The sequence below is a fragment of the Cynoglossus semilaevis genome, chromosome 12 (assembly GCF_000523025.1).
Source record: "Cynoglossus semilaevis isolate Cse_v1.0 chromosome 12, Cse_v1.0, whole genome shotgun sequence".
In the NCBI taxonomy this organism is placed as follows: Eukaryota; Metazoa; Chordata; class Actinopteri; order Pleuronectiformes; family Cynoglossidae; genus Cynoglossus; species Cynoglossus semilaevis.
The window spans coordinates 9029232-9042041 of record NC_024318.1 but is presented as its reverse complement, the minus strand read 5'-3'; the positions used below and the strand labels follow the sequence as shown (position 1 = coordinate 9042041).

General features: G+C 38.4%; 1 protein-coding gene across 3 annotated transcripts in view; it reads right to left on the bottom strand.

Moving 5' to 3' along the window:
* The window catches only part of macrod2 (mono-ADP ribosylhydrolase 2), a 370465-nt gene that overhangs the window by 355666 nt on the left and 1989 nt on the right, over positions 1-12810 (bottom strand). For all 3 annotated transcript variants that reach the window (XM_017037301.2, XM_025060625.1, XM_008321936.3), the window contains exons 2-3: positions 11734-11835; positions 11100-11213 (exon numbers count right to left, since the gene is read on the bottom strand). In XM_017037301.2, coding sequence (XP_016892790.1) covers positions 11100-11213; positions 11734-11835 — 216 coding nt within the window. The remainder of the gene's footprint in view (positions 1-11099; positions 11214-11733; positions 11836-12810) is intronic.

The window sequence follows — 12810 nt, the reverse complement described above, 5'->3', positions numbered from 1 at the left end:
ACACACACACACACACACTGTATGTGGTTCTTTGCAACCCACACAGGCTGCCATAGGAGGCGCTATAAAGTATGAGGTGGCTGAGAAGTCCACCCATTTGAACCATGCTTTATTATCTGTGTGTTCCAGATTGCAAATGTAAACCATTCTTATAAATCAAAGGATAAATTATATTAGTTTTCTCTCCGGACCTTAAACACACTTAATTTAATAATCTGTGCCGGTGCAATTGAAAAGGTTATTTTAAAAACCTGTGGACTGTCAATGGTCTAACCATAGAAGATAGAAACCTCAATACCACCCAGACTATTGGGAATTTCATCAAATCACAAAGTCTGGCTTCTCCCAATTGGGAACCTTAATCTGCTTTGTTTGTGTGTGCACGAGTGTTGGGGGGGTTGAGATTCTATTAAAGAGATTAAATTGTTTCTATAGCAAACTGAAGCATCAAAGGCCAACTAAATTGCAGGCCCTTACTTGAGTGGGTTTCACTAAAGTCACTTATTTGTCCATTTCATCATGCTAATGGCAGAAGCCATCATCCCATTACAGCGCCACAGCTGAGCGAGGTTAAACAAATGCAGTTTGTCTTGGGTCACACAGTCGCCGAGTCAGGTCGCACCGCTCTCCCCTGCACATCACAACAAATCATCAACTTGTCTATAACTACCCTCCGTAGACGACCCTCTGATCCCGACTGCATTAACCACCTCTTCACTCTCCACCACTCAGGCCAAGTGCTCTTTTTTTCCCTTCTCTAATCAAAAAGTCTTTTATTTAAAGAAACACATTTTAACAATGTCACTGGACAAAAAAAACTCTATGTTCTTTTAAGTGACTTTGTAACGCAGTAGGAAATGTCAAACATCTGACATCAGGAGACTTTTAATGTCCAAGGTCTGTCTGCTGTGAAAGCTGCTGTAATGTACTGAACTGTTTTTACCATAAATGAGCCCAAAGATTTTGGTTTTTAAACCTTTTTGAATTCTTTTTACATTGTAGTTTTACTACACTACTTCCATCAAACACTGAGTTATGTGCTGTATTGGCCTGTCAAAATAATAAGTCCATGATGTCTAATGGAGACATAAATCTAGGACGTTTTACGCGCACGTTTCAAGAGAACCCAGTCTTGTTTCTATTACCACTCTGCTGAAGCAGGGAAGGTCTCTGTAATGAATCTGTATTCCACAAGGCCTAAAGTAACCACACCATCATTGTGTTAACAGAAGGGAAATCCATTCCATCAGGATATTGAGTCAGGGCTTCATTTCCATACACCAGAGCAGTGACTGTGCAGCCATGTAGCCTCAAAGAGAACATTTCTCACTAAGTACATTTGCCCAGAGTTCTATACAACAGATACAGCATGCTCAATTAAAACACCATCACAGGTCATTACATCACACTGACAGACTGAATCAGAGCAGATTTTTACGACAGGCTCAAAAGAGCTGTGGAACTGTCATGAATACAAACGTACTGTGAAGATGTACAAAGATGGACTCCAAGTACAACTGAGGAAAAAAGAAAATATACAGAAGGCAGTACCTAGTAAAGAAGCGTCATATCCACGGAAAAAAACTCTTCCTACCTTAAGAAAATTAACATTATAAACCATGTCTGAAACCTATTTCCAAAAAAAAACCTCTCTACACTTGGAAAATGTGCAAAGAAACCCGTGGAAACATTTACAAGTTCTAGAAAACGTGTTATAAATTCAAAATATGTTAAGGTTAATAGTATCACATTTTTAACCATATTCTAAAAAAAAACTGATCAGATTATTGGACCCTTTCAAAACATTTTGATTTAGCTCCCATGTTAATGTATTTTTTTTCCCACAATAATGAAAGAACTTTGGAAAGGAAGTAGATTCTTAGTTCAATATGCAGGTTGTGACCTGGTGTGAAAGACATCCTAGTTTTGGATTGGATGATATATACATTTTTTTTAAAAAAGAAAAACTTCAATTCATGCAAAATATTTTTGACCTAACCTGTTGGGTAGAAAGGGGGGAAATGACAAATATAGATAGTCAAATAAAAAAATAAATAAATAAAAAACACACATTTTCTTTTAAGCACTTGGAAACAGAGGATTCTTGTTGTTGCACTTTTGCCACTTGAATATTTGCCTATTGTAACTCTCTGTCCCTGGTCTCAGATTTTTCTTCCTCCCTTTGCTTCTTTGTGAAAATAATCCTGAACACATTTTTCCAAAGAAAACAGATCTGTGCTGCAGGCAGCGCAGTCCAACTCAAGCTCTTTGTGTCCACGAAGCTCTCTCCCTCACTGTGTCTTTGTGGGATCATTGTTCTGTCTTCATGCCTTGATGGTCATGCCTGAAGTTCTACTTGTTCCTTGTTCCTGCATCCCAGTGAGTTTTGTGATTTTGCACTTTGTAAATAAATCTACGGCACCTGAAGAAAGTCTCCCTCCTGCTGCTTTTGGGACTTGCCTGCTTCCTCACCTGGCAAAACGTGGCATGTTACTAACATGTTGAAAATGCAAAATAAAACCAGATATTCAAAGCAACATTTATCTTAAAAGAATTTTTCTTTAAAAAACAAAACTGTTAATTAAATGTCAGAGCTGTGAACTTTAAAAAACAAACAAAAAAAACTGTTTATTCCTGTGTAGTTAAAAGTGAAGGGATTAAAACATGTGGTTATTAATATTCCCTACTACTGTATTACAGTATCTCAATTTCAAAAGTAATGGAATTTACAAATTAAATCACTCATTGGGGGAAAAATTTAAAAGCAGTACTGCGCTGAAGGAAAGTAAGTGACTGGATGTGTTGTGTAAAATGAATCAATTAACTTGTTTCAACAATCTTAAAACATATTAATTAACATTAACAATATTAAAACTAATATATTCATAGAAGTCACTTCAAGCCTTCTTTTTTGAGTCAGTTCTCGTGCACAGAAAACGCAGGAAGGCAGATAAGTTCCAGGACACAGACTTAGTCACAGTGATGCCTCCGACATTATTATAACTCTGCTTGTACAGGTTTTATACCAACCGCCGCTGCACTGTTAAGACACACAACAGAACGAAACCATAAAATGATCAAACCGAGCGTCTGGTGGAATAAAAATCTCATCCCTCCAGGAAAATGACCTTGCCAAAAATATGTGCTCCACATTCCTGTATTCACTTGTAACATTATGTTGTTCATTACTTGCACCATTACCATTACCTATAGCCATTATACATAGGAAGCCATTATAGAAACCCCTGCCACTGCAGGCCAATAACGGAGTAGCTCATCAGTATTTCTGCTAAGGTGTACACTTTTTCGAGCTCTCTGTGTACAGTACATGGCTCGCATTTGTTTCTTGTTGCTGCACTACTCTGCATTATGTTTTTAAAGCAATAGAGATAAACCTGGGATTAAGAGGAAGAAAATGGAAATCTAACGAGAAGAGAAGGAGAAAGAAAAACATTAGGTAAACAGAGACAAACAAGCTGTTTTTTAAAGCAGGGGGATAATGAAGACCATCGTATGTGCTGCTGATGTCTATGCACGGCCCACTGACTATTGTGCAGGGACACAGTCAGCAGTCAGGGATTGGTTTCAACAACCTTCTCTCACTACTGATGCTCCACTGTCATTAGACAACAAGTCTCGACCTGCATTTTCCCATAAAAACTCACTTCCTTTTCTCGTACACATAATGTTAAAGCTCCGCGTTCCCAGCTTTAAATAAATAAATAAAGCACACCTCCACACGTTTGCTTCCTGTATACTAATATAACTGCAACATCTGAAACTGTCTACTTAGCTCAAACTGCAGCATCCTCCCTTTTTTAAAATATTTTTGTTTAGGGGATTTCCAGTTGTCAGTGCAAACACTCTTGAGAAGAGTCTGTAGAGAGAAACTAGAAATAAGGATGTATCCATCCGAATCCCAGCTCAGTCATCCTACTTTTCAAACTTTAAAACGTCAGCAATGGTTTGGTAGAGCCACAGTGCCCCCTGCTGTCCACGCACACAGCTGCCTCAGGAGGATTTTAACTGCAGCTCTGATCGTTCTGCCAGTTTAGTGAAAGCGTTTTTCTGCTGCAAACTGCCTCGAAAACAGACAGGTTCTGTATTTCTTTTTACTGGCGCTTAAACACTATTGTTGTTTTAACTAAAGTCCAAATAAAACTTTTCACACAACTTCTCAACATCAAGTCTACGAGTCCAGACCTCATGTTGTAAGAATAAAAATTTAAATTAAATAATTTTAGATATTACAAAAAATATGACTAAATATATACTGTACATATAAATAAAAAACATTCTTTTATTCTGGCAAAAATGTTTGTTTTCGTAACAAAAACAATTTTGCACAGAAAAACATTATTCACATTAGTCGTCTGTTTTGTCTGTCAGTCAACAAAAAAAAAATATCCTCGTATCTCTTTTCATTATTCTTACTTTATTACCTTTTCAATTACCTCTGCCAACGTAAAATCCTCCACCTCCAGAGAATAAATAAAAGAAACGCTGGTCAGACAATCTTTCCGCTCTGCCTTTAAATACCCTCTTAATTCTCCAGGCCTGATATGGGATCTGGCATTTGCAGCGGTGGGTAGAATGTTTAGAAGTTATTGTTTCAAGGTCGGTGGGAGTGGGTGCGGAGGGGGTGCTGACACAGAGGTAAGAGCAAGAAGACAAACACGGATGCAAACAGCCTCGTTCTGACCTTGATAACAATAAAGTCCTCCGTCGACGGCGTAGACGGAGGAAGACCTGACCTGAATGAAGAATATCTGCATGAGACGCACGGTGAGATTCTTAGTGTAAACACGGCTCTGATTGGCTGAGGGTGGTTGTGTTTTACATGGGTGCAACACAGAGAACCACGGGGGGTTGAGCTGGGTCAGAGTGCATGCCGCTCGTTGGCATTAACAAGCTCACGCAGGCTTAGACAAATAGATGTCCTAGCAAATGGAGTTCAAGTCCTGTCACTGACATGAGGGGGTCTAAAGATGGCTTTCATTTAGTTACACTTTGTGAATATTATTTCAACCTGGTCATGCTGCCATGATGGTCACTACAGCAGTTAGAGTAAATGACACCGAGTGCACAGTGAGGAAGCTGCAAGTGGGCTGCACGAGTGGAGGAGAGACGTCAGGCTAGAGTACAGTTGTCTGGAGAGATTGTTCTTCAGTGAGTGTGTTAATTCACCTCACATTTACGTCCTGGTGGCCGGGTCAAAAACCTCTGCGTTACAGCTTGGTTGTTTGTTTTTAACCTCACAGTTACTAGGATTAAGTGGAGCTCTTAGTGCAGAACTATTCACTGGAGTCATTTCACTGTTCAGCAGAGCAGCACGTTCACTCTGGCAAGTGCATTGATTTTTATTCTTGGTGTGACAGTGCAACAATCACAAGTTTGCTCAAGAAGTTACAGCTCCTTGTTATGGTTTATAATGTACTGGTGTGCACATTTCTATGACCGCCTGGACAAATGCTTATGGCCACATGGGTAAAGGCCAAACAGTACAGTGTGTGTGTGTGTGTGTGTGTGGGTGGGTGCTTGTGTTCATTGTGTGTAAAAAAGTGTGCATTTGGACACAAGTGGGAGCAAAGTGAAGGAGAACGCAGATGTGAGAGGTCCTGAATTGCAGTCATATTGCCGGGAGCGTGGCCGTATCACTCAGGGAGGTTAGCACAGGGTGTGAATCTGCCGAGAGACAAATAGACCCGTCTAGCCAGACTCTCCAGAGGCTGTGTGTTGTTGTGCAGCACATCCATGGACTGACAGAAAATCTAATGAAGAACCGTGGCTGAAATAAAATCCCCAAACACCAGGAAATAACAAAAAAAGTCTTTATCAAATCACTACGGAAAAAGGTTAACCGTGGTGTTAACGTCGTCTTTTTCACCTGAATGTCAGCCAAACTACAGTAATTAGTAGAGTTGGGTAACTCTGAATAACCGACAACTTCATTTTTATCATGAGTATAATACTATTTAAAAATGATAATAAATTAACGATGAATGTAACTGTCCTTGTGGCCCTGGTTCTAGATCAGTTGATAAATAATTATATCGATCAGTATTGATATTGAAAGATACAAGTTTAACACTATAGATATGTTGATGCTCTCATCTTAATTCATTAAAGTATCAGTATCTCTGATACCACTACTTTACATGCGATTATTTTATTAACACCCACTTTGTTTCATGAATTACAGAATTGGTTTTTGGATCTATATGAAATCACACCAACTGATTGGTTCAACCCTGCCTGTTGTTGAGATTATGGACAGCAAAGATTTTTCCTGATCAATGTACTTGTTCAAAAGACACTCATTGGGAAAAACGATTTTTTTCTCCAACCGCTAGTGCTTAGCAATAACTTAAATTATTCAAGAATGACCCAACAAATGTCAGAATGATGCAGAACTGAGTCCTGGCATTTAGAAATAGGAACATTCTAAAGTTAGACAGAGAGACCATCAAAAACCTGACAATCACAGGTCTATCTGACGCATAAAATTCTCCTATTTATTTTTCATTCTGGAAAGCCTCATGCTTTGCAGGCTAAATTATTACCAGAGCACTCAGAGACTTGTTTCATAAAAAAAAAAAAAAAATAAGAAATACAGCAGCACTTTCTATTAAGACCTGTGAGTCAGAATACAACATGATATTAATTCCTCACTGCTAGGAGAAAAACCCTGAGGAGAACTTACGGGTGTTGGTGTTTTTAGTACGACTGAATATTTTGTACTCTGCACACTTAAAATGTTTGTTTGTTTGTTGTTTCAAAAACAAAAGGTTGCAAAGATGTTAATTTTTACTTCTTTGCTACCAAAGTGACATCACAAATGAGAAAAGTTCAGTCAGTCATTAACACCCTACTATGTAGATATACAGTATGACCAGTGCAATACTGCATTGACAAATACAAAAGGTAAACACGGCTGCCTGCACCACTGATTTAAATAATGGTCTGATTCCACTGAATTTTACTGAAGAGCTCGTAGAAGTCAATCTCCATCAGATTATATTATTCTGCTGGTCTGAGTCTTACCATTCTCATCAAATCAATGCTGACTGCAGCACAAGTGACTCAACACAACTGAATACCAATTGCCTTCCTCACCCTCCTCTCACCCACTATAGTCTTCATAACAGATTCCTCATACACACTGAATTGGCTGGCGTAAAATTGATGTAATACAGACAAAATGAGAATGAGGTTTACAGTGGGCAGTGGAGGGAAGCGTCAGGTTGTGTGTAAAATCACCTCTGTCGTCGTGATAAGAGCAGTCCTATCTACCTAATACTGCTGTCTTTACGACCTCATTCACAGCGGAGAGCGACAGTAACTCTGGTCACCATGCAACAAATACATTTTTTTATTTTTAAATCAACGCTACTTCTAGGCCTCTCCATGTAAAAAACAAATTATGATGTAAATTAAATCTGAAGATGGCATCTTTTATCTAACGTAAAACTGCAATTTCTATTGACTAACATAATAAAACTGTTGAGGATTTCTAGAAAAAATGATGCAAATTGGTTAAATTAGAAACATTGGAATACATACAGTGTCTGAATTTGTAGATTCTGTACAATCTTTAACAATAGTTAAAAAAACAAAAACTAAAATTAGTCTTAGTGAAAATTCAGACTGAAACTGTTAAAAAGTCCAAGGTTTGAGGTGATTCTGGTAATAACTATTTTGTGTCCACATGTAAATCTCCTCCCTTGCAGCAGAGAGTGCTATAAACTCAGTTGCAACAACCTGTTTCGTATATTTAGAGTACTAGAACAACGTTGTAGCAGTAGAAGTACAGCTGCGGCTTTACTCCCGTTAAATGTGTTTTTTGCCACCTGAATTTGTCTCCCGATAAAGGCAGCACCATCTTGTGGCTCACATGCTTATTAAGGAATACAATAAAATATAAAGGCTGACCTAAACTCACTTCTTTCTTCAGCTGACTCCAACCATCTGCTTGAGGTGGTACAATCAAATCCTCACTATGATACACCACCCCCACGCACCCTCTGCCTCCCCCCACTGTCCCTGCAGGTCGTCGACCGCCATTACAAACCTCTGTCCTGCTCTCTTCAGGCTCCACCTGGGTGACAGTTCGAGCACCTCCTGTCCAACCTCCAGTCAAACAGAATTAAAGAAGAATTAAAAACTCAATGAGCCCAATAATTAAACTTTAATGGAGGACATAAAACAACTTGACAGCCCCTAAACGCTATAGGCAGCCACCACAAAAGCTGTACCAATCTGTTCTGTGTTTCACCCTAAAAAAAAAAAAAAAGGAAATAGATTTCTCCTAACCTGCATACAATAGCTGTCACTAACAAACTGTGATGTACTAATTAGAACTAGTGTAGTGCTTTGGGCTTTTGGGCAGAAAGACAGTAAACCGAAATTAAATATTTGTCATAATGACAGAAACTAAAGTATCAGTTTCTGCAGTATAACACCAATTTGTTGCTCTTCAGAACTTAAGTACCTACGCTACAGGCCACTTCAGTGAAGTACTAGTTAATAGCCTGGGCAACAGTTTTGCCTTTTGTACACAAGATTTTAAAAAGTAACTAAAAATGTAAAGATTTCAAGGGTGTGCAAAGGATAGGCAACAATTTAAAACTGTCTACTTCAGAAAAATTGGATGGAAGATAAAAGCCTACACTTATTGAAATATGTCATGTGATTTAAATACTGTACATAAAAAAGTTGCATAGAGCTTTTACAAAAATCACAGATGAGAAATCAACATATTCCTAAGAGCAGCAGGCAGACCACAAATTCATACTTTTGAATGAATGGAGAAACAGGAGCGAGGAACAATAATATAGAGAACGTCATTTTTTGTTTTGTTTTTTCTTTCTGCATTTCCAACAAACTCAAACACTCTGATTCAAACAGAATGAAGAATGAGGGGGGGATTTTTTTTACTACTCAGCACCTGGTTAGGATCCTATTTTGTTAAGTATTCATGTTCCTGTATAGCATGTGATGTTTTTGTTTAAAAAAAAAAAAACAGAACTTGTGCTGTGAACTAATTACCAAGACCACCTTCAGCAGAGAGTTCAGGTTTCCTTAACAGAACAAATTGCCTTGCGGTTAATTTTGTAGCTGGTGGATTGGCAGCATTAAGAGCTGAAATAAGGCTCCTGCCTAGACCACAGTGGTATTGAACAGTAAAAAGAAACTCCTGAGCCTCATTTCCATTTTTATATGCTTACTTAAAAGAAACACTGTCCGCCTCACCGACCGCCCTAAAGATGTAATATGTAGCTTTAAAACATAAAGGGATGTCTGTTATATTAAAACTGCTTTCAAATCAGTTCACACAATGCTGACTAAGCCTTTCTGCTCTGCATCACCTCTCTCTGACTCCGCCGGATGAACTATTTTGGAAGTGTTTCCTGAATACATTCAGACAGGGAGAGGAATTTTTACCCCGGCATTGTTCTCACACTGACCTTTCTTACGACTTCTTGCATTAATTTACACACAACTCAAAATAGTACCAAGTACCTAAAAAAGACAAAATATTCAATTATCCATGTCTCTCTATAATGAGACTGTTGTCACTTAACAGTATACTTCAAATACCTCGGAGTATACCAACGTATTCTTCAAAGTCAAATCTGGCTTCGGCTCGTTGCCCTGACGATGGTTGACACGGTTTTTTATTGTCTAAGACAATAACTTGTTTGTGCAACGGTTCAATAAATATGTCACATCTTCAGGGGGCTGTTAGTTCTGACCTCCATATTGTGAAGAGTTTAGTAAAGTAATTTGTTTCTCTGTGCACAAAAAAACAGCATAAGCTTTCTGAGGAAGGCTGCAATCCTTTTAAAAAAAATTGCACTGCCTTTGGCAAAAAGGCACTTGAGAAATTAAACGCAATTTTCTTAAGGGATTTATCACTGTGTCATCAACTCCATTCCCCAGAATATAATATATTACATATTTCCTTGAACTTTTGCGCACTCTGCAGAAGAAGTGATTTGTTTCGGTTCATGACCTGACAGGAACACAGAGGATGAAAAAGACGTGTCAAGAATTGAAAAAGTGAGACGGCTGCAAACATGTGGTGCAATAATGAAAACAAATAACCTCAGAATAAAATAAAATAAAGCAAAATAATTCACCTAGTGTGGGGAAAAAACACAGCATAGAAATAATTAGTATTCTAGAATTTTAAGGTAATAAAATACATTTTTTTAAATGTGAAGAATATGTAATCATTAAAGTGATTGTAAACAAGAGAAAAAAAGTTTAAATATGGAGATAGTTCTAATACAGACTCATCAGACCAGACTTTCCCATGACATTTGTGATTAAATCCATATTGAAAATGATTTAATATATCAGTCCACCATATTCTCAGCAGGCTGAGTATTTACATAATAGATTTAGTTTAATGGCAGTTTTCCCACATCGCCTATGATCCTGCATTCATTTCACTTCCTGAGTTTCATACTATATACACAGTGGGCAGCAGCCTGCACTTAATTTGTATGCATTCAGTGTGCATGTTAATGCAGCGACACTAATCTTGATGATGTGAGGCACTGAACTCTACACAGCAGCTGCAGAACAGTTCACAGCGTCATCCACATGAACAGCAGGTAAAGCAAACGTCACATTTCTGACTCAGATTTGTGCGTGTGTGTGTGTGTGTGTGTGTGTAGGTTTTGATTCAACTGCAGAAAATTATATAACACCAGGTCACATCACATTTAGATATATCGGCATTAAAGCTCCTATTATATACAGTTATAACATTCTGTCCCCTGTAGGAATTTGCATATGCAACCAGCAATTATTCAGGTAACGACTGATAACACCTATAAATGTGAATTAAATCTATGTTGACTATTGAACCATAGCACGTGGTTAAGTCATTAGCATTTTACAAGTGAGCTTCGAAACAAAGACGCATTTAAATATCGTAAAAACACCGAACGTGTGGCTAAACCGTGTCCACTGCTTCATAAAGCAGCACTCCAAACTTCAAACAGCAGAGGGCAGCAAAAAACAATTTAACTGCTGCCTTGAAGCAGCAAAGTTACGAGTTTTAAATTAAAAAAAAAAAAACTCCTTACCGGCGTTGACTATAGCATCCACCTCCAACACTGTGATGTCTCCTTTGTAGAGAGATACTTTGTCACTCAGTCCTCCTCTTCCTGGAACTTCCTTTCCTTCTTCTTTTCTATTGGCTGGAGCAACAATAAATATTATGAGTTGGTGCAATTCATATTTGCCTTTAAATTAGAAGACACTGGACATTAGGAAGTGATTAGACATACCTGAAAATTATGTAAGTTGTGTCATTTACAGTAGTAGGGCAGTGTTTGCACAAATAGGGTTAGATAGATATTTAACCTTTAAAATTACATTTAATTACATTGTTTCCTTCCCTCAGATAATACAAATACTTTCAAGTACGTGTTTATGACACTCTCCTTCCTCTGAGTTCACTCACTAAAATCACTGTGTTGATTTTAGCACGAAATAACATCAGACCTAAAATTTAAATTATCCTAATTTTTCAACTACACAACTCATTACATAACAGAACCTAATTGGGTGAGATAAAAAAAACTAAAAGCACAAAGAGGGAAACATGAAAATGTAATTGTTTTGTTTGTACATTACACCTCTAATGTGTGTGTGTGTGTGTGTATATATATATATACATTTATATATATAAATAAATATATGAATTGTCCCGCTCACCTCTGTTCTCTTCTCTCCAGGTCGGAATCTTCTCCAGAGGTATGAAGTCTTGGCGCCGGTATTCCTTGCGTCTCTCCTCCCCATCTAGACGGAGCAGTCGCTCTACAGTTGATGACAGTCAAGACATTTCTTTTTTAATTACATCACAAATTATGGTGTCATATAAGTAATTTTAATGCACTTAAGATGAGCATTGACAATATACAGTTCAATGTTCGGTTGGGGATTTCTGACTGAACTGGGTTGAAGCCACTAAGCTAAAGGCCTGGGAGTAGGGGCTGGAAAGCAGAGGTGGCAAACAGCTTTACAACCAAGAAGTGGTAATACTGTTCATTCTCCTGATATGCTCTGTCATTAACTGCCATGTCTGGTTGCTCCTCAGTGTCGCAGTTCTTTGGGTATACTTCATAAAAAAAAAATAAAATTATGTCCCCAGTGTGAACCTACAAATTTGCGGATTAGCAAGATTTGGCTAATAGTGTTTATCGGCTTGACACAGACACATGTCGTATAGCAACTACATCAGGCTCTAACCCGACAGATCCTGCTGATTTCACTGTTGCTCTCTCTCTGTTGCCACAGGGACAAGCTGATGTTTAGACTGGCTGGAATGGGTTTGTGCGTATTTGTGTACATACTCCATCAGTGTCTACTGATAAGCACTGTGTAATGTGGTCATGTTGTTTATGCTTCACTGCACTGTGATTCCTACCTTTTACAGCTCTTTACTGAACCCTGCCACAACATGAGCCATATGTGACTTAACACTTGCTAATGAAGCTACACGTGTTGCTCTTGAACTGGTACATTGACCCACAATAACTTGTCTGCACACGGGAAAACTTAGCAGCTCACAGATTCAAGTTCATTTCTCTTTAAGTGCAGCAGCTCATCTGCTCCCTCTCTGCTTCTCTCCAGACGCTGCACTGCCATTCTGCAAAACAAGCTCCATCCTAATTATGTCCTCTCTTTGCTACATAACACCCCAGTGCAAACAGCACAGACATCCACTCTGCGGAACAGTCACTATGTGCTGGTTATGACACGACACAGGAGCAAAATAATAGTTTACCAAAG